This window comes from Calliopsis andreniformis, chromosome 10 (assembly GCF_051401765.1).
Source record: "Calliopsis andreniformis isolate RMS-2024a chromosome 10, iyCalAndr_principal, whole genome shotgun sequence".
In the NCBI taxonomy this organism is placed as follows: domain Eukaryota; kingdom Metazoa; phylum Arthropoda; class Insecta; order Hymenoptera; family Andrenidae; genus Calliopsis; species Calliopsis andreniformis.
Window position 1 is genome coordinate 16,300,527 of NC_135071.1, and position 26,532 is coordinate 16,327,058.

The 26,532-nt window shown below is 42.7% G+C and overlaps 2 protein-coding genes across 10 annotated transcripts in view; both read right to left on the reverse strand.

Annotated features, from left to right (window-relative positions):
- Dysc (whirlin protein dyschronic) overlaps positions 1-3,794 on the reverse strand; it is an 81,930-nt gene extending 78,136 nt beyond the window's left edge. For all 4 annotated transcript variants that reach the window (XM_076386523.1, XM_076386525.1, XM_076386524.1 and 1 more), the window contains exon 1: positions 3,612-3,794. The gene's annotated coding sequence lies outside the window, so the exon portion shown is untranslated. The remainder of the gene's footprint in view (positions 1-3,611) is intronic.
- A 3,916-nt stretch (positions 3,795-7,710) lies between these two features.
- Positions 7,711-26,532, reverse strand: part of Rgl (Ral guanine nucleotide dissociation stimulator-like) — a 33,760-nt gene continuing 14,938 nt past the window's right edge. For 3 of the 6 annotated variants that reach the window (XM_076387173.1, XM_076387175.1, XM_076387174.1), the window contains exons 2-7: positions 19,438-19,654; positions 11,449-11,553; positions 10,449-10,878; positions 9,148-9,770; positions 8,621-8,935; positions 7,711-8,373 (exon numbers count right to left, since the gene is read on the reverse strand). In XM_076387173.1, coding sequence (XP_076243288.1) covers positions 7,729-8,373; positions 8,621-8,935; positions 9,148-9,770; positions 10,449-10,878; positions 11,449-11,553; positions 19,438-19,654 — 2,335 coding nt within the window. In that variant the 3' untranslated portion in view covers positions 7,711-7,728. The remainder of the gene's footprint in view (positions 8,374-8,620; positions 8,936-9,147; positions 9,771-10,448; positions 10,879-11,448; positions 11,554-19,437; positions 19,655-26,532) is intronic. The other 3 variants (XM_076387172.1, XM_076387178.1, XM_076387176.1) reach the window with 2 other exon arrangements.

Here is a 26,532-nt window from a genome sequence, read left to right on the forward strand (position 1 = left end):
GCGATTAATAATGACATCGTTGGTAAGTAAAAGTCGTGAAATATAAACTGCTGGAGTCAGTGGTGATGATAACATTCGTGTTTCGAGAAGATATCAAGTAACAGAATATTTTCAATATGCTACTCGTTAAATATTAATCTAAAATCTTATGTCCGCTACTTCTGAAGCCATAGACAAGTTTTTAACACATAAACATATCATCGATACATTAAAACGATTTATGAACACGAAGTGGTGTTTCAGAAAACGCATCTACGCGGCGGAGTGCCAGCTACTTTACGTGATCGTGAATACGTAACGTCGTGGCGACTGAAAGCGATTTCAGGTAACTTTTGCTAGGCCTCGAAACGCGATCTCCAGCGTTGGGGATTCACGGCGGACCAAACGAAGTCCGAAAATCCGTTTAGTTTTGCCAGCTAAGCTGATCTGCAATTTAAATGGGGCCGCGACTCGTTCCGTTTATCCTGTTCATCCGGCTCAATGAATGAATAATTTGGTATTGATCCGCGTGATAAACGAAGAAATCACTTGGTCCTGGTGTTTACTATAAATGCCAATATGGCGACAGGCTTTATTGGTCCACGGTCCGCGAGGCTATTGGATTTCCAGAGTGACGCTACAATGGATGGCAAAAAGAGCTTTGACGTGGTTTCGGTTGAAAAGTTCATTTCTCCCGGAATTTTGTATGCCTTCCATATTTCCAGATCTGGTAATTGCGTTCCAATATCCTGCGGACCGGAGACAGCTTTCAGAGCCGCTGGTAAATGTGTCAGTCCCGAGAACTCGGCCCCGCGCGACAACTTCCGAGCTTAATAAACAGAATGGCCATGATATCGAGTTCCTCATCGAAACGCCTGCCTGGAAAATTCATTAAAACTGAAACTGGTCGGGCAGCGCGCGTTCCGTCGCCTCGATGCAGCAGATAGATCGATCGCGCTGTGGCGTATCGAGGGAACACGATACGGGATGCAAGTATGTGACCAGGGGATGAAAAAAGGGGGCCAGGGGGTGAAAGAGGAGGGTCAAGGAAGGGATCGGGGGTTGGTGGAGGCGGGGGTGGCTAATAATAAATGCGGGGGAATATTTCCTGTATGCGTATCTGCATCCGGAGCATAAAGAGCTCTAATTGAGGGGGCGAGAACGGTGGCTGATAACAGAATGGCGAATGTTGTTGGATGGCGAAGAGGTTTTGATTTCACTCAGTCCTACTTTTTCTATATAATTTTATCATAATAACTTGATTTTTTAAAATTTAGACAAAGTAAATTATACAAGTAGTTTTGCTGTTTTAAAATTGCAACAAATTTTACCCAACTTTTGTACCCAAATATTCAAAATTTTTATTTTCAAGTTCCTAAATTATCAATTTCTCACATCTATGAATATTAAAATGCTCACATTTTTCTGAAAATCTAAACTTTGCACCTCTACCTTAGCTTCACATTCACGATAATAAACGCTACACAAAAAAAAAAAAAAAAAAAAACAAAATTTATAGAGAGTCCTGTTCCTAGCACCGTACACAAAACACAAAAAAGAGAGTCAATAGACAGCGTCAAAGCTACCGAGAGCCCAAAAAAGAAGGAGTGGAAGGGGCTCTATTAGTCACAACAGAATCCACCGAACGAGGACACTAAGCAGCAAATGAACTAAAAACATCTGCGCATAGAAAAAGACCGAAGAAAGAAGACGCGAAAATGAATGGAACGGAGGAAACAATGGGGTAACAGTAAAAACAAAACCAAGTTTCGAGCCCGATCGAATGAAGAAAGGGAGGGTGCAAAAAGAGTAGAGGAAGTGCTAACAGAGACAGAAGAAAGACGGTGACTGTTAGAAAAATATTAGCGTCGAATGATAAAGGAACACTCGTCCCCAAGTAAAAGGAAACAATACGAACGAAAAATTAAAGATGAGAATAACAGTAGAAGCAACCTTGAGGGAAAAACAGACGCGGGGGTGGGGAGTGGGAAAAGAGGCGCGAAAGTGTCAAAGGCGAATAAAATGTCAGGAGAAAAAAAAAATTGGGCTTTTGGCTTGACTACGTAACGAATACGTGAAACATAAAAAAAAGACAGAGAAACGACCGAGGAGATGGGGGGAGGCTGGCCACTTGACTTTGCACCGAGTAACTCGTGGCTAGGCGGAAGTGGCCTAGACCAAGAGACAAAGAGCGACGCTTGGAAAACAGACATAGGGAAATTGAGCAAAAACAGCAAACAGGACCAGGAGGACGCTTGGTCAGGGTGGCTCTACAGGAGTCGAAGAGCAGACTCCAGTGAACTGAAAACTACGTTTGTCACCAAGCACGTGATTGTCCCGTGCACGAACTACTTTCGCAATTTTCCTCGCAAACATTTATGAAATCGAGTGCCCTGGAAATCACTCCAAACTGATTTATCAATGAAAACAGTGGCTGTTTTTCTAAATATTTGTAGAGCATCCAGGGGGTTATCGATCGCACGAGGACGCGTGATGCAATTTTTTCTATAGCAGCTGCTTGTAAATAACGTGGGTCGCGTGTGACCTTTTTCAGCGACGCTGCCACAGCGGCTACGATAATTACTTCGCGAAAGACTACGGAGAGAATTATGGTAGAGGATACCCTAGAAACGGTGACTCGAAATCATTCTCAAGCGGGTCGTTAGACACGAAGCAAAGACTGCCAACAGCGTGGTCTTCACAAAGGTGCTTAAAGTTGCTTCAAGCAAAGCACTTGAAATTTCATTGAAAGCCACGTTCAATGATCCCCCATTTTCGGCGGTCCCTTGAAGGCTGCCTTCGAGAAACAAGCTACTTAACATGGACTCCTGATCAACTGAGTCCTCAACACGTTTTTAAAAACACGCACGAATTTGCAATGTTCACACTTCTGGTTCGTGGGATAAAATGTAACAATGAAAGATAAAATTCTATGGAAATGAGATACGGTCTTAGAGACCATTACAAGGACTTACTAATTCTGCACTGATACCTGTCTTATCGAGTATAAGTGCATCCTTGTACCACTTCCTCTGAGGCAAGTGAGATGCCTCAGTTTCGAAACAAGGTATATACTCTACTATATAGTACTGTCTCGATAGAAGCTCGCAACTTGAGATCAGGAGCCTAAAGGATCCCGAAAGCTCGTTTCCAAGATCAGTATTCTCACCATTGGCTCAACATTCAGTTCTCAAACGCGAGGATCCCACTAAGTGAAAGAACACTTCCAAGCAAACATAATCATACCATCGAGCTCGTATCGAGGTAACATTGTACCCAATCCTCACCATCATCCTCCCTCACAACCTGATCTCAAAAACCAGTTCCTCTCCCCAGTGATCCCCCAACTGACTCGAAGCCGCGAGTATGGAGACCCTCGCTGTACCAGAGACCGCTCGAGCAAGATTCACAGGGAGCTGGTTCCCGATCCGTCGGAAACCCGACAACCTCGCCGCGACGGAAACCTCGAATCGTTGCTAAATAGGGTCTAGGAGCTGTTCGAGTTTCGCGTGTCGAAAGGAGCCACCTCGCGCCCCCGCGTAGCGCGTCTGGGGGTACGAGAGCCTGGGTCGTCCTTGGGTCAGGGGAGGCCTGTCCCTCGCGACCTGTCCCGCGTGCAATTGACAACTCACGTTTCTCATCTCGGGGTCCAGGAGGCGACGTGCTCACGTGCGGCCGTTCCCTCGTCGCACGGTCGTTGCACCGTCGCTGGTGGTTGCGGCAGCGTTCCAGGCGACGACGGAGACAGCGACGAGGACGAAGGGGCTGGCGAGGACGATCGACCGCGGGGGTGTCGATGGGACGCGAACGACACGCGCAACACAGAATGGCGAGCACTCGGTGCAATCGCGAGGCACACGCGACGAGCGACGAGCATCGCCCCAGCTCGGCACCAAGCTCACGACTGCCTCTCTCGACCGAGGGCCTAGCTGGGGGTTGCTTCGACTCCGGTTCACCGGTTCAATCGCGGGGATAGGGGTGGCTGGGGGCGCGCTGCTGATCCCGCGCTGCTGCCCTCTGCTGGACGGCGAGGGAGAACGCGCGGCGAGGGCGCAGGCTTGAGGTGATAAGGGAGAGGGTGATAGTTGTGGCGGAAGGGTTTCGGTTGATGGAGAGGGACGGTGGATCGAGACGTTCGAACTTTCGCTATTTATTTTTTAATTGCTCGAGTTAACCCTGGGGAACGCGAAGTGGGACAGTGTCCACTAACTTTGAGGGAAGGTAGATTTTTTTAATTAAAATTGCTTGGGGAGGAATTCGGTGATTTGGGCGGAGGGATGGTGAGTGTATTGGTGAAGTGGGTGTTGAGTTTGGTTTTCTTAGATCTAGGGTTGATTTTGAATTTCTGGGTTATTTAATAGCGATAAAAAATTGAGTTTGGTCTGGTTTTATCACATGACACAGTTTCTGAAGTGCCAAAAAAAACTTGAACTTTCAATACAAAATGAAAAAAAGGTCCAATCGCTATAAGAGGCATTTAGAGCAACGACGTTCTAACTTCACTACTTGAAAAAATAGGCGATCTAAAATATAGAATTCCTTTATAACAAATTAATACAACTAACTTAATTTGGGAAAAAATGTGGCTTATATTACTCCACTTTTGTACTCAATACCTCATATATTCTACCACTCTAATAGTACAGTTTGAAATTTAAAAAAGCAATTCTGCCTTGTCCCGTTGTGTGTTTGCGAAGAAACCTAGAAAGGTGCACATAGGAAAGCACTATGAAAGCTATATAAACCAGACCAATCTTAAAGAACTTAAATTTGAACACATATAAACTGCAACGAGACGTCTGTCTAGCCTCGTTATGTGCATGCGAAGGGATCCAATGATACTCATAGAGTGAAGCACTACGACCGTCCCTGGATGAAGCTACATAAGTCAATGTAAATTATAGATCATCGTTGATGATCAAATGAACTTTCCAGGGAAGGATCCCATTATGAGAAAACTGTTTGTTTAGCGACCACGTCTACTTGGATACAGTCACGCAGTAGACGTTAATCCTGTGACACAGTAGAAACTGTCGATCATGGTCAGACACGCGATACTACCATCGACTCTCTAAATTAAAAGGGTGACGTGATACCTGATGAGCGACGGTTAGTCGAGAAAACACATATGCGAACACTTTCTCGATTGAAACTTTGTTTTGAATGCGCTAATACACTTTCGAAGTGAGAGCATAAAGGAAAACCCTGAGGTCTTAATTACTCTATACACTGCTCTATTAATTGAGAAATAAGAAGTTTCGAGTTCATGCTAAAGTAGAATGCAATTACTTGCCAAATATAAAAAACAAGAATACAACTATCCTTTCTTCACTATACTCGAATATCAATATTAAAATGCGATACAAGTAAAGCTAGTCTCGTTAAAAAAATAATCTCTTGGTATTATCTCTCACCTTACTCTACGAACTCTTAGAGAATACCAAACGAAACCTCCACTCACATCTCCACACGTTATCTAAATACTCCACCACCCTCTGAATGTTCGCAATAACCCAGTTAATTCCCACCAACCATCGTTCCGCGGTCCAGGAACTGATACTGAGGACCAATTACGTCTCCGACGACATGCACGTTCGAATTCCTCAGGTTCCTCGATTCTGACGCAAGCACGACCTTGAGCCAGTTTGGCATACCGAGGGCGCACTATCAGCGGCGCGTGGCTGGGTTCCACAGTACTGTTCAAGGAAGCTCGCCCTTATCGCATCGATCGGCGCCGAGTGAAGGGGTGGATCGCCCTTCTCCATCGGCCGTTCACTGATCGCGAGCCACCAGTCGAAACTGTTAAACAGGTCCCATCCCACACTCCCAAGGACTTAAAGCTTAACATGGACAAATGTGGTGCACCTACCTTGACTGGGAGCACTCGTACCCTCGAGGAACAGGGATCAACAGGTTCGCGTGCCGGATATGCTGGCATACCGGAAGTCATCAGCGCGCGGCTTCTACATCGCACGTTTACGATCTGATCATTCTTCACGGTGAGGTAGTGGTCTCGTAAAAGTGTTGGTCTTGTCGGGCTGGATAAACGATGATGACGCTCTGGGAGACTGCTGAGCGATCTCTGGGACCTTTGGTAGAATGAGAAAACGATATAGAGGGACGTGAAGGAGGATACGATGAATATCTGTAAGTGAGGGATTTTGATAGAGGGAAGAGATAGATAAAAATGGGAGATAGGAAGGAAGTTTACCTGTGAGTACAGCTGAATGAGGTGATTTTGATATAGAGGCTTGGGTCCAGTCTTGTGGAGAATTCTAGGAAATATGTTTCTTGTGTTTTCTGAGAAGCTTCTTGACTTTGGGGTTACAGTTCTGGGAATCACGATTTTCTTGGGATCAGTTGTAATCTGGATTCTTCTAGTAATCTTAATGTGAAGGATTGGGTCCAGTCTTCTACAGAGTTCTAGAAGGAATGTTTTTCACCCTAGGTGAAAAACAGGAAGCTTCTTGACTTTGGGAACCACAGGGATCTGAAAGGAGAACGATTCTCAGGATCGAGACTCCAAGTAAAATTGTAGGCCATCTATTGTCATTTTTATCGACTCGTATTACACACAAGTTGCGCTGTTCAGCAAGGAATTGACATGTACACGAATAGAATACATTACTCAGATGGCTGAAGGAGAAATCAGGTTCGGACAGAGGTAAGTACAAAATTCTCTAAGCTAATCGATGCATCGAGGATCCAAGCTCGGCGCATAAATCAAGAAGACATCTCGTCGAGTTTAGATCCCACCGTTATTATTAAACTGTGCTTCTTTTATGCCTATTACGAACGCATGCAGAGAGGTCCTTGTAAAAATATATCAACGCACGTACACACATGTTCTACCGTGTCCCTAAGCTTCGACATCGGAACGAGTATTCGGATATTCTTTTCAGCCGCGTGCTCGATTTCATGCTCCAAAGCCGAAATGAGAGATTCCAATATATCACAGAATTTGCAATTTCTCTGTGCCGCGGATTGCCGCCGCGGCTAGAAAAATAAATCACGGAATGGACGAACGACCGTTTCGACAATTTCCCCGAACTGTTTCTGCAACGAAGAAGAAAAGTAATTGACTTGATTCCGCCATAGGGTTCGTTTAATTCGCTCTCAATCGATCACACTCGAAGCCGCGCTACGGAACTAAAATTTATATACAAAATCACAATGATCCTCTCGCGGATATACTCTCGCTGCCGTTAATTACCTTAATCTCCGTGGAATCCGCAAAGTACACATATAAATACACCTGACTAACATACAAATCGCTATAGTTAGCGCACCTCTAGCTGCCTCTTCGTCGCTCGTCCCATTTACTCCTTTCGCGTCGGCATCAGACCTATGACTCACGCTAAACATACCTAACGCTAAATTAGTCCACGAATTGCGTAATAATATTGCTGCGAGACCCCGAGTACAATGTAAAACGCGTCGCGTGGACACGAGCGTCCGCGACGAAACTGGACGAACAGAAATTCCTTCCATGGTGACTCAAAATTCTTGTGCACCGGCGTCAACGTCATCACTAAACGAATCGATACTGTCATGGTTATTAAAACGAAACACGGTGTAACGTACCGTCGCAATGTAATGAGATTCTTTCATTTCGAGACATTCTTCGATATTACTCTCATCTCGAGGAGAGCACGAAGAACACGTCCTCTACAGTCTCTCTGATCCACCTGAACACCCACAGTACTTCAGTGGATCGCCCATCAGTCCCAAACACTACAGAATTCAACACTACCGCTTGTGACTATGACTCGACTTGCTCTTGGGGCTGTCGGTGGCGGTGTCGTTAGGCTCTCTCCTAGGCCGTAGAATGAAATTGAGATTGTGCGCGGTGTTGACGGCGTAGTAAACGTTCGCAGAGTTTGGCAAGACCATCTCACGATCAGGTAGCACCTGTGCCAGGGTGTACTGGTCAGGGCTGCCCTCTATCCCCAGTTTGAGCATCGCGTTCCGTATCACTTGGGGCGTCCTTTCATTGTTAGAGAGCATGATCGATTTGTACAGCACCACACCTTCGGTCTCGACGTTGTCGCTCTCCATGGTGACCTTGATGATGTAGAAGTCTGGCGAGCTCTTGTGCGAGTGGCTCGGACTGGACACGCCGACGAGGCTGGGGCTGTTCCCGTTCGCGGTCACTGGCGGTGCCAGTCGGTTCTGCTGGCTGCCAGCGGCACCGCCGCCACCAGAGCTCAGAGAGACGTCCAGAGATGGTAAAGAGGAGCTAGACGATGAGCTGGACATCTGGGACGGCGAGGTGCGCCGATCGAGAGAGTTGTGCGGCGAGCTAGGCAGGGAATCCAGGTCGCAGTAGAACTGGGAGCTGCTCGAGCTCGACGTGGACGCTATCGAGTCGTTTTTGCGGTGACCCTGATGATTCTGCAAGACAGGTCTAGACTCAGTGCTCTGACAAAGGAGCGATCGACTGGGTCAGTGGACTAGCGGCTTGACAATACCTCCTCATTTGTCGAGAAAGTCTAACCATTGAGGTCTTACGTTGAGTCATTAAGGTCACTGAGAATTAGACGTAAAAGAAATTCTACCTTCTACGAAGGTGTTTACTCTAGGGAATTTTACTTTTGTTTGCTTTAGGAAATGACCCAGTTGATAAGGTGAGAGTACTGACCTGCTTCTTCTTTCCACGATTGCTCAAAGTGTTCCCAGGAGGCGGTGGCTCGATCTGACAGCTGAGTTTGTACGCTTCTCGATCGTCCAGGACTATTACAGAATGGAACCAGCGGTCGAACACGGGATCTGTGCTGATGTTGTACGCGTTTGCTGCACTTTGGAGTAGTCGTATCCTAGCGAGCACCTCGAACTCCTTCCGTCTCTTGTCGAAGTTGATGAGACCATCGGATATCGTGTCTGGTATCGCGGTGTCTATCATCGTGAGGTCAGTCAGAAAGGTCCCCAGATACGGTATTGTTCCGTAGCTGATGTTCTAAGCATAAAAGAACAATATTCCATTAGAATATAGAATAATTTGAGTAAGTACAGAATTTTTATTGTACCAGGATTTCTCAACATTTTTGGTTTGTGACTTCCTTCACGTAGCCCCAAAAATTCAGTATTATGAGTTCTATATGGCTATACGGTCTTCATTGAAAAATCCTACTTTACTCAGTAATTCCTTAATACACCAATTTTACTTACGCCAGCATGAGTGTTCTGCTTCTGAAACAGTTTCTGCAAATGCCTGTCGCTCCTACCGGCAGTGTCAGCGAATTTGGCAGTGCCCTCTTTGATCAGAAGCTCCCTCTGCGTCCAAGCATTGTTCTCTTCCGAGAAGATCCTTTCTAGCTCCCTAAACAGCTCGTGTTTCTCTCTAGGCATACACTGCCAACATTTCTCTAGCCTATACACAGGATTACTTTGAAGACCAGACACGATAGCCTTCAGACTACTGAAATTCTTCAGCACGCGAAGTTCTTGAGCAACGTCGATCCACGTCTCTAAAACCCTAGCCCTCTCCTGGGGCTTTATCGTGGGATCCATCAGTATCGTCGAGATGACTCGAAGCGACACAGCGTTGAACTGGTTCACCGTAGCCAAAACAGTTGCTGCGTCGTGGCTCCTCGAGCGATCCCTCCTTGACCAGACAGCACCTAGACACTGATGAGCTACCAGCTCCTTGAACACCTCCGCGTCCATGCGGGTTAGCTGCTCTGCGAAGTGACGGTGTGGAACGTCGGGAAAGTTGTAGGTCGTCCAGTGATCCACGATGGGATCTGGGGAACCACAGGGCAGTCGGCCATTGTCGTACACTAGGCAGGAATCTGCGAAGAAAGGAACAGACTGGATTAGTGAAAGGGGTATGTGTACGTTCTCTGAATAACTGTTGCTGAGTCAGACACATGAGGCGAGTCATGTTTTATCTGGAGGGATACACCAAATTGCGATAGGCGGACGGTAAACATCCGCCTGTGTGCTTTGGCGAAATAGTAATGGCGCAGGATGATGTCGAAAATCATTAGACTGCGTTAGCAGATGTTCTAAAGAGGATGTTAGTGAATTGAGTCTCCGTTTCCAAGTTATACATTATTAAAAATGCACCTAAACTGCACGTAAAATGTGTCTGACTTGAGATCTCATTTTACTGCCAGCGTATATTAGCCAAAGCAGCTGAAGCGAAGTCAGTAGAATAAGCCCGTCAAATATGTTTAAGTCAGACACGTTTCACTCACGCTTTAGGCACTTTTCCAAGTAATAACTCGAAGACGAAACCTCAAACACAATTCTTCATCTTCATCTTCCTCTGACATCTACTTGTATCATTTTTAAAATAGCTCTAAAACATCATACTACCGTTTTCTATGTACTTTTACATAATCCCAAAAAAGAGTCATAACCAGTCTTATCATCGTTCATAAATCACAGGAAACGCTAAAGAAAATGAGAAACCCATGATTCCATAGAGCAGCGTATTTCCAAATAAATCTCAGCAATGAAATTACCTATCTGATCCTCGCGCTGGAACTTGTGCAATCGATGCCTTGCCTTGAGCTCGAGCTCCGAGCCAGGAAGTCGTCGGTGCGTGAAGTCAAGGAGCCTAGCGAGTAGAGGATGATTCGGCGGCGACTTCCAGTCACCAGGATACGCGTCCAGCCAAACTCGAAGAGCCTGCACGAGGGTCTTCCTATGTTGTTCACCTGTCAGGGCGGCGGAGCCTTCGTCCAGAGCGTCGTACCTCGCCAATAATAGCTCGAGAACTTCGCGTGGCGTCGTGAACGCACGATACGTCGCCAGGAAGACGTTGATGTACGTCGACTCGAGCTCCCCGTCGTCGTTTGCCAGACTCTCGACCAGACGCTGCACGGTGCCAGCTTTTAGGAAACGCACTCTCACTGTCTCCCATTCCAAGTGCGAGATCTCGTCGTCTGAATCCTGGGAACGAGCAAGTTGCAGGGGCAAGTATTAGTAAGGAAGTGTACGAGTTTTTAGGGACAGGTGGAAAGAGATCAAATTTTTTATTTGTGGGTACCAAGAGGCAGAGAGAAGGTAAGCTTCTTGAAACTAAAAGGATTCTGTCAGTCAGATGACTAAACTCGATGGGTTATCTTTTTCTAAAATTGAAGTATGTATAATGCTTCGCTGATAGAAAGATCCTTGGAAGCAATGCAGAGTGGAGCACAGTACTTTTTCATGTGTATCTAAATGAGAGCCATCAGTTTGTAGAAAATGATGGGTTACTTTTACCTCACCGACAAGCTTTTCATCTACTGTACAGAGCTGATAAAGTTCAATTTGGAAACATATGGATCTATACGACTACAGTAGCCAGGACCATTTTATTGACCAGAGTGGTCATAACTATTAATTAAATCGACGTATCCCCTACATACAAAAAAATACTACCCTGTCAACATTTATCTCGGGTGCAACTTCACCAGCTCTGGACACTACAATGTGTACCCACAGGTTTAAAAAGAAAAACGAATAGAAAACTATTCTTACCGATGCAGAGAGGCTCCTGGTGGGCCTGTGGTACCGAACCTTCTTCAGGTACACCGTGTATATGACGCCGTCGCCCCGTTCCTCGCCCCATAAGCGCCACGTGGGCTGCAAAGTGAAAGCAAACGGCGAGGTTACACGTCGGTCAAGACACAGGCCTCATCCTGGCGGGATCTGGTAGACGGCCAAGACAAGGGGCAAATCGAGAGCCAGCGCGCCAGGGGATGATTTACGTCGCTAATTTCACGGGCTACCCCCTGTCACGAGCAACCGTCTCACCGCGGCGTCTGATGGAGAGACGAGCTAATCAATGAACGTCCGTGCACTCGGCAGATTTATTGAAATAATTGACTTCCAGCTAGAGATTGACCTCGCTCGTCCATTTCACGGCTCGAATCGCGATTAGCAGGATGGAGGCGCTTTATCTTCGTTGTACGACCTCCTCAATATGCTTCCGAGCAATCGTTCGAATGATTCCCTTTGAACGTTTCGCATTTTTCCTCGGGCCTGTGATCGAACGAGGAGTTGAATATTTCAATCAGAGGATGGAGGGCAGATCCGTTAGAGGCTAGTGGAATGGTTGATGAGGATCGGGAAGATGGTTCGAGGGTGATAATTCTTGATAAAGAAACCTACGCCTTGGCCCTTTGAGATTTCAGGCTTCAATTTCCATGTAGAACGCTTTGGGGCCTCATGAATCTGATTAACATCTAAATGATGCTTCTTTGTCGACTAATAATGTTAGAAGCTGGAGGTACACGAACTTTGTAATTAGATTGTGAACGTGTATGCAAATTATTGGTCTCTGAAACGTGGTGAAAAAAATCTTAAAGTGAAGCATATTAAGGGAACAATAGCTGATCGCTTAAATTATGACAAAAAATATCACAAAAGATCTGCGACATTTAATGCAAAACACTCAGCATTCTCCCTTTAGTACAACTTCCTGTTCGAGTGTGTTAGGGAGGATAAACTCGTCCTGCAGCCGATCCTCCAATTATTTCGAGCAGTGAATTTACAATTCCAGAACGCGCGACATTACGAGCACGCTGGAACGCGGGGCCCTTGCTTTTCCTCCGCTTTAATGCCAATGCAAGTCGGGAAACAAGGCGGAATCCTCGTTTCCTCGTCCGCGCAGAAACGGAACCCCGACGAAAACGGACAAAAGAAGAGGAACAAAAGCGACTGCGAGCTTTTAGTCCTCTCCCCCATGAACACGCGAATAGATTTCACGACAAATAAACAACCCATGCTGTGTCTGCAAAGCTTACTTCCGGGACACCCGTAATATCAACCGTGGAACGAGCAGACTGTTGGTGGAACACCAGAGATCCTTATCAATGGTATTTCCTTCGCGATATCTGAACCATGGATCGCTTGACGCTAGATTATACCCAGAAAGTATAATTTGCATTTAATAATATTGAATTTACATGTTTGAATATATCACATTTTTGAATAGTATTAATTCATGTAATTAAATATTTCATATTTAAGTATCACTAGAATTCATATTTTACTAAAATAATTTACTTTTTAATTACTAGTTTGGGTACTGTATATGATACAAAGTTTCTGTTAATAAGATTGCATTTTTTCGCGAGAATTTTTTCGATTTTCTTCCATGTCAATTATGATCTCAAAAATTACACAAAGGGAAGGAACAGAGGGACCCTCAAAGGAACAGGGCCTGCTAAAAATAGTACATATTCTCGAGGCGCAGACACCGCGAGATTCGATGCTTTATTTTCGACGCTACAAATGTCGGCAAAGCTGTCTGGTGTAGAGGTACGATGAATTGTTTGGAAAAGAAAGGAAAAGAGCAAACTTATGCTTCGAGTAATATCGAAAGCTTATGAGATCGACTGAATCGAGTTATTAATGTACAAAGCTTCCTCTTCTAAAATGTAACATTTACTAACTGCGCCGACAGCGTTACACACAATGCAGGACTGTTCGATCGATACGACTGCAACAGGAAGACGCTTGAATATGGGGACTGGAAACGATGAAAAAGAGAATTGGAGTGAAATGATTATGAGCGACTGTCTTGGGGAGAATTCTGATTTTCCTTTTTTGAATTCGGATAGGAGAATGTTTGGTAAGATTAAAATCACTGAAGAAGAAAATTCAGAAAAGGGACTCCCAAGAAGTAATCAAGACCAGTCGACTTTTATTCTAATCTTCTGTTGATTATACAGCCCCCAGTTATTCACAACTTTAAACAAGATTTCCAACACACCTCTCTTAATACAAAGCACCTAATTACAAATTCCAATTAGCCACAAAATACCCTAGAAAGTTCCTAAAAGTCTCCACCAAACAGAAGCATTTACAGGCAACTAGAAAAGAAAAAATCAATGGCCTTCATTTATCGAAGAGCAGATACGAAACATAACGAATGTCAAGATTACCCTTAAGCCTATCTCTCTGTGCTCCTAAGCAGCTTAGCTCTAATCCTCTCTTTTGTTCTCAGCAAATGCTCGTTAAGAGATCATCCATCCTTTCGGTGCCCCCTCTGAACAACAAAAACATCGAAAAGGTTTTATATACCAGGATGCAGAAAATTGCAAGCAAAACTGCGTTCAATTCTGCCCTTGATCCTTGCAAAACACTGGAACTGCTTTTCCGAGGAAAATCAGGCACGTTCGTCGACGATGACGAGCACTGTTACGGAGTCTAGACGCAGGCGAAGTCGCTGGAAAAAGGCTAACCTACACTCCGGAACGAGTCGGCAATTAGAGGCTTATGAGCAGAAGCCGAGCGTGACTCGAGGTCCTCGTACCCCATCGTCCTTCGAGACGGATCCTTGGAACGCGTAAACACTGTGCATTGTTCACGGAGAACTACATACTAGATGGAATAGAAGCACGATCGAATGCAAAATTTTTGTGATAGTAGTGAGATAATAGCGCGACAGTGTTGTAATAGTAGTGAAATACTGTTGGATCAATGTGGAGTCAGTATAGAGTTTGAGTCTGTGTTGAGTGTCCATATTGAGTGTATGTTGAGTCTGTGTAGGGTTAGTCTTGAATTAGTGTTGGGTCAGGTTTGAGTTTATGTTGAGTCTGGATTAAATGTGTGTAGAGTTCATGTTGAGTGTGTGTTGAGTCTACATTACGACTTGACTTAGTGTTGGGTTAGTATTAAGTTTGGATTGAGTCTGTTCTGAGTTCATGTCGAGTGTGTGTTGAGTCTGTATGTTAAAAAAGATTGAATTTTTAATTTGTTTTGCAAAATTGACTCAATCAGAACTCTTCAAAAAGGGTATTCTCTATTTAAGTAGACTCGACCTTGTCCCTCGGACCAAGTAAACTTTAGTAAACCATCAATGCTAAGAAGGCACCGAAACCGACGTGTGTACAAACTAGAATCGCCTCTATCGCTCCACGTCGGCCTATAAAAAGCTTAACATCGGATTACCTGTGGAGACTCGTGCGATCGATACACATGGAAATACATCCGACCATCAATCCGTCTGCTCCCCTCCCAGCCCCGTAAAATTGTCGACGTAAAGTCGCGATTCGAGATACCCGTGGAATATTCCAGCTAGACAGACTGCCATCGATTTCTCGAACAAAGTTCCTGGAATGGCAATCGCGACTTTCATCGATCCTAAAATTCCCTGGGAGGTAGAATTGCTTCTCTGTCGAAAGATATAGAATATTTCCTTGAGAATCGATTCCTTCTCTTCTAGTTTCAGCACAGAATTCTCCTCGAGAGTTCCGATTCGCTTTGCAAGCTTAGGTTTGCTTCGCGAATATAAGTTCACCTGCCATCAGAGCCTGAATTCATTAAAAGAGCAACGACACCCTGTTGATAATGGCTATTCACCTATGATAACAGCAAAATTGGTCACTGGAAGATATACCAGACTTTGTCCACAGCTTTTTTTCGTGTTCTAAACAATTTAACAGCAACAGTAGATAACACAGCTAGGCGTGACTCAATTGATAACGTTAAAATACCTCAATGATACCTAGACCAAGGCTGCCACCACGACTCTAACACTATCTGGTCCACCTCGACACAGTTCAGGCTTCTTTCGAAGGGAGATTATGCTAACTCACTGCATTTTCTTCGACTTTAAGAATACGTAGTATGAAACTCCTGCAAATTTCCTACACAGCAGTGACGTTCAGCAACTGTATTTCCCAATTACGACCAAGCCTATAATCGCAAGTGAAGTACTGATTAAACAAGATAAACGACCCACAATCAGACATCTTCAAAGAGTCCTATAAAGTCAAATACTGCAGTGGAATAAACAAGGCAAGGCAAAGGATGAAGGTAGCCTGCAGATAACAGTTCTTTCGTTAAAGTTTCGCAACGACCCCGAGCAACAATTTTCCGAAGGCTGTTAGATAAATCCGCGCGGTGATCTAATCCCACTTTCCGAGAGGCGCGCCTGAGGTTCGCATTAACGTCACGGAAGAACTAGCGGGCTCTGCGTTCCTGGCGTTTCTGATACACTAGTGGATACTTTATTTTCGACCAGCGAAACGCTCAAGCAACTGTGGTATCTCAGTATACAATACTAAATTAGATATTCGAGAAAGAGAAATAATCTACGAAAAACGTCTAATGGCAAACATATAATCCAAGATTCTTTACTCAAATCATTGTCGTCTAATTGACTCACAATCGCTATCACGTCACCTGACTCAAACAAGATCGAATCAAAGCGCGGGAGCAAAGTCGTCTGACACCTTCTCCAGCGGTACATGAGTCATCGACAACTCCCTAGCTGTTGCCTCGTTTAATTGCTTATCTGGAATCGTACTTTCCGTACCGACTTACGGAACCGTGTAATTATGCACTGGCTGACCGGAAGCTGCCGTCTAATGGGATTCCCTCGAGAGGCGAGGAAATTTCTTTGTTCGCATCACTGGGACACGCTACACCATTCACGTGTTTACAAAACAGAGAACGCTTACTTTGCAGTTTGTGAGCTGTGGAGCTCCTGCTGGGATTTAAAATTATTTAAATTGCTTGAATCACTGCAGAACAGTTATAATTAAGGATGCGCTTTAATAATGACTGATCGATTTAATTATTTTTGCTCTGTGGGGGAAATGCTGAGGGGGTTGTTATAGCAAGATATAAATATTATAGATTAATATTTGGTGCGATATTTGTGGGGATAAATTTATTGATTTTATGGATTTTATGTTCTAATTGTTCCAATAATTAGTCTTCACTCACTGGAGAACAGTTATTCAGTATATAAAGACTATTCAAAAATTCAGGGTGCGTACTTGATGCACTTATCGAGCCAACAGCGAAGAGAAAAGGTTTTCCTCCATCATAGCAAGTGTCCAGCCACTCTATTATCTATTTGAATGCCTTGACTACATAAAGGTGGCGCGTCCTTCGGATTCGATGGATAAAGAAGAGAATCGTTGACCTTGACTTGAAACTCTGAAGGGTTTCGGTAGCGTTAACACGTTTGACGTATTGTGGACGAGGTGTCTTCGAGTGAGGCTATGCGCGAGTGGCTTTCATGCCTGACATCAACAAAGGTCTGCTTTATCACGGTTCGTTCTTTGAACTTCCGGTGTCTCCTGGTACCCACGCGACCTTCTCTTGCTCGTCACGCTACACACATCGGCTTTCTTCCCTCTTTCCCTTTGATTCGATAATTGTGGCTATTTGTAGCTTACATGGGGACTCCCATGAATTCTCAGCTGAGTCATTTGGAATTTAAAAGAAGTTTAAGTAGAATTTTTAATGGGTCCTATACTCTGTGAATATTCAATTTACCGAATGTTTTGAATTAAAAAATTTTCAAGCATTCATATAGATATTAAAGCTTTCAAAATATTAAATACTTCAAGTTTCAATTGGTTCTCAAGAATTGCTCGACGATTTTTCAATGAATTAAAAATAAATGAATTTAATTATAAGATGTGTAAGGTGAAAGCTAATTGTAATTACAAGAAACGACAAATGTAATTCCGATATGCCATATAAAACTGATTCTCCAGTCATGTATGTATGCTTAATTAACGAGCAATTATGTTCCGTTCAGCGGCAACTGGGCCAATGTGACCGTATTTCATTTTCTATTTACAAGCTGTTCCCGGGTCATTAATGACAACGATACAGTTCCGATGACACTCTGACCCTGATTGCCCGATTAAACGGCATCCCCGCGTACGTGCTTCGTTTGACGATCACTGAGTAAACTGTCAGGAAAAATGAATTACTCGCAAACTCGAAGTTCCGAGATAGACAGTATTAGCTCACCTGTTTAACATACTTAACAATTCTACTTTTTCATATGAATAGGTGTGCTTGAACAACTTGCAATTTCAAAAAACTGTATATTCACTCGCGTTCCGCGAGAGAAAACACTTTGCACAAGAACGAAAACAAATTGCGGTTAACGTCCTACAGAAAAAACAGGAGTAATGTACCGTTGATATCGCGAAGAGAAATGTCCGATAACAAGGGGCATCAGAGAGTGTTAAAATAGTGGAAAAAATGATTCCTTACAGTAGAGATATATAAAAAATAATTCTTATTTTTCAGTGAAATTAATTGTTCAACATCTGAATCTGAAAATATAAATTCTTCCAGGCAAACTAAATCAAAAAGTCCTGTACCAGTTCGCGATCTGAAGCCCGATTTCAAAGTTACAAGACGTTCAAGTTTTGGAGGGCCATCGACTTCCGGCACGTGCTCGGCTGGCTTTGATTCGAACCGCGCGCGCCGGAAGTCGATGGCCCTCGAAACTCCAAATCCTCGTATCTGGAAAACTAAGCTTTGATCTGCAAAACGATAAGAAACTTTTCAATTTTAGTCAAATATTTACATAATTCTTCATTGAAATACTTGCTAACAAAAAACTGAATTACTTAGAAACCTCGTAATTGAATAAAACAATGTATTTCGTCGTCGAGGAAACTAGAGGAAACGTTCAGGGGGATTTCCCTCGTCTAACAAAAAATCCAATTCGAACAGAAAAGTAAGTTTTATCTGTTTTCCTGTATTTTATTGCGGCACAAATATCGACACGATAATTTCAAGCCTGGACATCAGTGACAACGATACTCGATAATTCTCGTTCACATGCACAGAGAAAGCGTGCTACGATCACAGCGACCATTCACGCCATGCACACTACCGGAGCGTGACACACTTAGGATCTACTAGAAAAAGGCTGAACAAATTCCCGCGTGCGAAAGCGATTTGCCTGACGGACTGATAGCTTATCTGAGTGTCACGTAATCTCGTTGCATCGACACCACGGTTCGTCGATGTGTACCGTCATCGAGGGATTGCGAGAAAGAATGAATCTCTGTTACCAAAAACATGGACGCTTTGTTGCTTATCGTGCGCGATAAATCATGACACGATACAGAAACACTGTCTAATTTAGTAAACATCGATATACTATCTGAAACTCTTCAAAATCGAATTTTTCTTCATCTCCTCGTCCCCAGACTCAAGTTCCATTAACTCCCAACAAAGTTAATGCGCATTCTCGGTGACTAATTTGGTATCCCTGGTCCACGCAATTAAGACTGCGGCGAACGTTACTTAAACGACTTTAACAAGGTCCAACGATCAGCTTCCTCTACTTAAAAACAGTGTCACTAATACCTCAGACCTTCTGCACCTCGAAGGCAGAGGTCGAGAGAGAACGCATGCACCGCGGAGCGAACATAAAAAGAGTATAAACGACTCTAAACATTGAAACACTCGGTACACAAGTCTCATGCAGATCAGCATTATCCTTCTACACAAAAGAGAGGGCAAGACTGTGCCGCAGCCAGTCGAGCAGCGGGGCAACGCGAGAACAAGTAACCAGCAGGCAGCAACACAAAGAGAACACTATTTTGGCAACGAAAATTAAACGAAAAAGAAGAAAATGCATAGAAAGGGATGAAAAGAAAAACAGAACCGTGCGAGGATGAGAAAAGAAGAGACAACGACGTCGAGGAAACAAAACGGACGATGATGAATCTCTTGGGAGAGTCTGTTTACCTGCTGCACGTACCACTGCGTGGAATTCTGGTTCTTCCTGTGGCCGCTGGGCTTGCAGGGGGCGCAGAGAAGCAGGGGCGCCAGTTTGTTAACCCCCTTGACGCTGGCCGAGGCCGGGGGCGACGTTGGGCTCAGCCCGTCATCCCCCAACACGGGCCACAGCATCCACGTCTGAATGTCCGCGGAACTTCCCCTTCGGCCGTCACTTCGATTCTGCCTGTGCAAGTTCTCTGGTGATTGGTCTGCCCTTCCGTACGTCTTTGCGAGTTTAACGACTAAACGGAGACTTGCTGCTTGCGAAGGGGGTCTACTCGAGTGTAACTTATGTCCTTTGATGATGCTTTGCAGGTTTTTGGAACTTGGCAAGGGGAATGTGGTAATATACCATTTGGGGAGAACCTGAGTACAGAGTAGCTTACGAGATGGGAAGAATTGGAGGTATTGTATGAGAAAAAGGTTTTTGGAGAATTTGAAGGGTTGAATGCTTTAATACTGGATAATCTAAGATTTTGAATGTGTGAATATTTGAGTAATCTATAGATTTGAATATTTGAATACTGCATGATTTGAAAATTTAAATATTTCAATAGTGCATAATTTGAAAATTTTAATATTTGAATGTTTGAATGTTTGAATTTTTTAATTTTTGAATTTTTGAATATTTGAAAATTTCAATATTTGAATATCTAAATATCTAAATATTTGAAGATTTCTAAATTGAAGACTTTGAATGTTTGAAGATCTGAAATATTATTCATCTACCCCCAAAAGGAAAATTAGCATACTCAACATGAGGAGTTCATCAAACTGACAAAGACTGATTAAAGGGTGAGTGTTACACTGGAGAAGTCCCCTTCGTTAGTTTTGGTGTCCGTGAATTCATAGAGTGTGAAAAGAAGGGGCTTAATTTTTCAGTAAATAAAAAGGGATCGTGCGAAATGAGTGTGCATTTAGCTCCTTTCATGTTCTGCGAAAGTATTAATAAAAACTCAGCATGAAATTTAAATAGTGAGTTTTGGAACTTATTCTCAAATTGCTGTCAATTCTACTGTATTATTCTACTGTAATATATTTCTTTCAACATTACTTTTTAAATTCTTTAAATTTCGAGATCCCTTCTTCTCAACACCCCACATATCCCAAAACAATGACAAGTACACATTTAAAATACTCTGAGTGTTTCGAGCCACACCTTTCTCATCAACCAACAAAATACCACTCACAATAAACTCAAATCGAAACTAAAAATCTCATCATCATAAAACTCCCTCCATAAACATAAAACTCCTCTAATCATCCCAGCTTTTTTACAATCTCTCCTACAATCTCAAAAATAACGTTATGAAAAAAAAGTACTGAACTACGTCAACGGATATCAAAGCCACACGCGAGGCATTGGAAAATGTTAATTCACTGTCCTTCGAACTTCGCTAACAATTCGATTGACGTGCATCATTCCCCGCCTCCTGTCTATTGTTTCATTAATATCCGCGTGTTCCCATGAAATCGACGCCTCGACAGCAGAGAATCTACGCGTGCATGCGTAAGATCGCCGAAATTGCAGTCGAATGCACCGAATGCATAATAAGCGAGTGGCTGCAACACCACATGATTTTTACGCCTTTTGCGTCCCATTTGACGCTACTTATCGCGGCGTCGTTTGAAATCTAATCGATATACAATCGCGATTCGAGTTTCGCAACTGCAACGCGTTGTCGATGTGAAATTGAATTGTCAACATTCGAGGCGTTTGGATGCAGGCCCCAGCGATCCGATGACGCTGCCGCGTAACAGCGCCTTGGGGCCGCACAGTGATATCGAAATCGAATCGAGAGATAGGGGCAAGTGCGTCTTACAATCTCTAGCCAAGACTAAACAGAGTATTTTTACTGTTCGCGCAGCAGCTTTCCTTGAATCTCTGATACTGCGTCTCGATTCGAGATGCTCTGTTTTGCTTCAGAATTGTTTAAAAGTATCTCTGGAATTTGTTTTTATTGAAGGTGTTCGGCGTGTGGAGTTTTTTCTCGAAATTTAGAGATTTGAAAACTTGAAAATTTAAATTTTATCTCAATTTATCTTCATTTATCTTAATATTTGAAAACTGGAATATTTCAAAGCATTTGTATTAGAAATTTTTAATATTCGAAGATTTTTAAAGTTAGAAAGTAGACAATTTTGTAATTGTCGATAGGTCACGGTTCAAAAGGTCGAAGGAGTAGAATTGTTTCGTTAAAGAGGATGCAACTGCATCGTAGGCGGAATTGCACTTCCGACCATTAACGTCCTGCGCTTCAACCCCATATTTCCTAAATGTCGGATGGCTCTTCAACCTTTCAATATCAAATATCCTTAGAAATATCCTAGCTAATTGGAAAATATCAACCAACTCAATTGTTTCCATAGAAAAACAATTTTTTCACTCCCATTTGAGTAGCATGCAAAATAGAAACTTATATTTTCCTAAAATTTCATTAATAATAATGAAAATACTGTGAACAGATTAGTACCAAAATCTCTTAAATAAATTGCCAGTATTTGCATATGAAATCGCGAAGAATCAATATTTTTTCGAGTGACTAAAAACCTGTTATCCAAGGCGCCACATTTGAGCCGAGCAAACTGTGAGATAAATTTTTCTCATTTTATCGAATTGACTCGCGATGCGTGACTGCTAAATCATTCCACGTGTCCACGATTTCCCACGTGCTGAATGATCATCAGGCAGCATTAATGCAATACTGCAACGCGAACGATAGAATTTCCAGGAAATATAAGTAGTGAGCTTTGAAAAATCTTTGGAGAAAACCTGCAACCATAACACTTCAGAAATTTCTATGAAACCTTAACTACTCCACAATTATCTTCTGTTATCAAAAAATAAAAGTTCAGACGCTATAAACACAAACCCACAGTAATTTCTGATCCGTATAAATTTCTTTAACGAAACGAGGGGAGCTTTGCTATCATTCGCTGAACGATCTATGAGGGGATTCACGCGATCGTAAACTGGGCAACTGACTCGATAGCAGGGTCTTAAAGCGTAGAAACGTTTCAACAAAATCCTCGCGGCTTGATAAAAGAGTCGATGTCCGTAGACGCCTAACTCTGATAAAACGAACGCCCTGTCACCGCTTGCCACCAGAAACGCGCGCTTTCTGTCTCGCAGTGTTAACCCTCTGGTGTCTCATTTCTCGTCTATTACAATTTGAATATTTCAATTTTTAAATATTTGAGATTTTGAATTTATGAATATTCCAATTCTTGAATATTTGAAAATATGAAAAATGTAAAAATTTGAAAATTTGAATATTTGATAATTTGAAAATATGAAAAATTTGAATATTTGAAAATTTGAATGTTTGAATATTCGAATATTTGAAAGTTTGAATATTTAAAAATTTGAATGTTTGAATGTTTACATTTTTGAATGTTAAATCTTTGAATATTTGAATTCTTAAACGTTTAAATTCTTGAACATTTAAATTCTTGCGCAGGATTTTCACTAAGGTTCTCAGAACGAGAAAATACGCCAATTACCCTGATAATTACGTGCCCAATCCTATCTCGAGAAACGCAGGCAATCCGAATGCATTATGCAACGAAGGTATTGTCCATAAAGAGAGCCTCAGTGGACCAGTCTGCAGCAGGAAGCGTGCTTTAAGCTGCCTGCGCGTTTCATGCGAGCATGAATCATTTGGCGGCTCAAATGACTCGGCTGTTACGTTATTTTCTTATTTAACGCGCGGGCAATGCGTGCCACTCGAGCCTTGACGAGTTCTACAGAGTTCCATTCAGTTATTGCTCTTATAAAGGTAGCATATATTTCAGCATTCTCCTTCCCAAGTAAAAGGAAAACTGTACGATAATTAACCCTTAGGTGGTATGCTCAGATCATAGCGTTTATACTAATTCAGCTTTTCCTGTCTACTATAAAAAATATTCTCAAACAACTTACAGAGATAAATTGGTACTAATCATTAGACTACCATAGATTATTTTTTCTAATAAAACGACAGTTATTATGAGTTCAAGGTATGAATAATACTATCACAGCTTATAGAGTATCTCAGGAGCAAAATTTAGCAGTAATATACTGTTATTAAATCTGGCCCTGAAATCTATTTCAATATTGTCTTACTACAGGCTTCGTCGAGTTAATAATATGTAGCAATATGTACTGACTTTGACGATCAATTTCCACATGTATCCAAGACAGATACATTGAACAGTAGTTTAAGCTTGTTCTAGGCCTCTTACAGGAGCAGTCTCGCTCGATAAACAAGCAATATAAGGTCACGGTGTTAATACATCACGTTGTTCGCCACAGGACACGGGCACTAACAGGACTGTTTGTACACAACCTCGGTGTCGAACACCGTGATGGCAACAGGTTCCAAATACTAAACAGAGAGCTCTATTCCTGCTGAACGTACAGAAATATTCCTTCGAATTTTTACTTAGCAATTTTACTAAACCAGTAAGGTTCTCGACCCAGAAAAGTCGACTCCATAATTCCTCCCAGCGAAATAAATTACCAGCTTCGACTTAAAGCGATTTCCTCGCGTCAGTCGTAATCGTAAAACGCAAAGAGGATTCAGCTAGCAAAGCCAAGGGTCTATCGCTTACCCTTCCTCGAATCACGTCGAATGTCGCGTAGTCAGGGATCGTATCGGTTTGCGAGTTCGAGGTAGAGACCATAAGAAGAAAAGTCCACAGAGGCCTTAGCTATTTATAGTAAACACCGAGCCCTGGGGAAATATACGCGACTGGATCCACGGCTGCGAATAATTTCAATGACTGTCGCAGGAACGCTCTCCAGAGCTGTTTAGAGAATAAAGATCGCAGGAGAACGTGGAAGAAGCGAAAATGCGAGGTAGCTGGCTCGCTAACTGGGAGAATGGAGCGAAACTGGGTCTGCTAGGGGAAAAATGCTGCCGGAAGAAGACTCTTGCGTTTCTTTCTCTGGAGTTCGCGTTAACACTGTGGACGAGCTCGAATCGCGAGGGAAAATGGTTGAAGAGAACTGTGGGTTGCTGAAAGTTTTCCTGTACTCGTGGGGATCAGAATGGAGGGAAAAGTGGTATAGGTTTGCTAATTTAAGGCTGAAGGGAGGATCGATGAGACATGCAGGGGTACTTTGAACCATCTCTGAATAACGAGACAGCCAAACTTGTCTGAATTATGTTGTGGATGGAGAAGTAGATACATGTATCTAGAAACTAACTTTTTTGGAGAAATAGGAATTCAGTTTCAGAAATACCTATACTGAATCTCTATACCTGATATGAGAATTAGTTTCAAGGTAGAACTGTTATATGAAAAGTAGAGAGTGTATATATTTGCAATTACATGCAGCTATTTGCAACGTGGATTCTCAAAACAGATCTTTTAATCCACTCCAAAAATCGTCAAAAAATTCACTAAAAAAGGAAGCTTAAAAAAATCTAGAAAACTACTTTATCATCCATCCCTAAAGAACCAAAAGATCTCCACAGTATCGCAAATAGTTTCAGAGTGTTATATTTAAATTCGACCATCGAGATAACGCGCTGATAAGCCAAACGAAGGGGAAGTCCTAGAGAGAGACCATCAGGGATGTCACGGTTGCATTAGCATACTCGATCCGGTTTCGAAAATACGTGTAACCTTGGCCCACCACCTTTCCTTTCCCACCGAAAAGAAGAAAGTAAGAAATTCGTTTCGATGGGTCCCGCGCGCGCGAAATTTGGACGATGGCCCGCGACACCACGCGCAGCGTCGATCCTGATCCATAAACGATCTGGCGCTTGGGAGTTCGTGCCAAGACGTTGTCCCAGACAAAATCGGTTTATTCTTCCGAGTGGGTCGACACGCCACTGCATTGGCATTCACACGTGCAACGAGTGGAATTCACTCGAGCGTAGCTGAAAGTCGTATTCGAACTGGGACTTTGTTATTTCTGTGGCTATAAAGCAAAACGACATAGCTAGAGTATTAAAGAATTTTTTGGTCAATTTATTAGATTTTCATATGTAGGTAATTTAATGAAAAATAAATAAGCTTGGGCGAAAAATTGGGTTATTTCATTGGTTAGATTCTAATGGAGTAATTTAATGGAGCTCTTACTTTTAAAAATGAAGATGGAATATAATATAAGGCTATAAAACAGAATCGAGATTCAAAACTTTCGAAAATTGTATCTAGAAATAAAAATACCTATGTGATTTATATTGCTTTGCTTTAGAGCCACAGATTTCCCTTCGTTCTTCGTTTATTTGCTCAGTGCATTCTCCAAGCCTGGCAAAGTGGGAGAAGAGCAATTTGCAGTCTCGAATTCTGTTTTCCTTTTATTTTGGGGAAACGTGGAGCATGGAATTCTATAGATCGAGAGTCGCTTTTGGTATTTGAGGATTTCTGAGGTTAATTAAGGAGTGGTTTGATCAGTGGAGAATGGTCTGGGTTTATAATTATCTATCGAGTACATATGGAACCAGTGATTGCAATTAGTGCAGTGCATATTTTCAAATTCTGGGATGATCATTATAACCCTTAACCCCTTGATGTCGATTAAAATCCCTAGCAAAGAAAAAAATTACTTTCCTTCATCTTGGAGCAAACCTGTATTCTAATATTTGAGAATTTTATTTTTTTAAATTAGCAACTTGAGCCTAATTTTTGTTAACCCACTTCCTCTCACAGTTCCCATTTAGAAATCTTCAAATTTCTTTTACTAAACGTAGCTATTCTCATTTTAAGACACTGCAAACTGTTTTCATTTTCAATCAATATGTATTGGAAAATTCGAAGTTTAATATTGCCTGCATTCTATATCAAGCTAACAAATTTTGAAAGACTTCGATCATTATCAAGGATTGAAGTTATCTCATGATAGGCTGTTACGAGTTATTAGAAGTTTCGGGAATGCAGAGATAAATAATGACTTATATTGGACACGCAATTGTAAGGGACCCCAACACGCGTGGGAAGAAAACCTTTCAATTGACCAGGTCGAGTTAACTCGTCACGTACGATAAACACTTCCATGACAAAGTTTGCGAAGCTGTTAAAACATTTCCTTAGAGTATTGCTAATCTTTTACCTTACACAATAGCACGA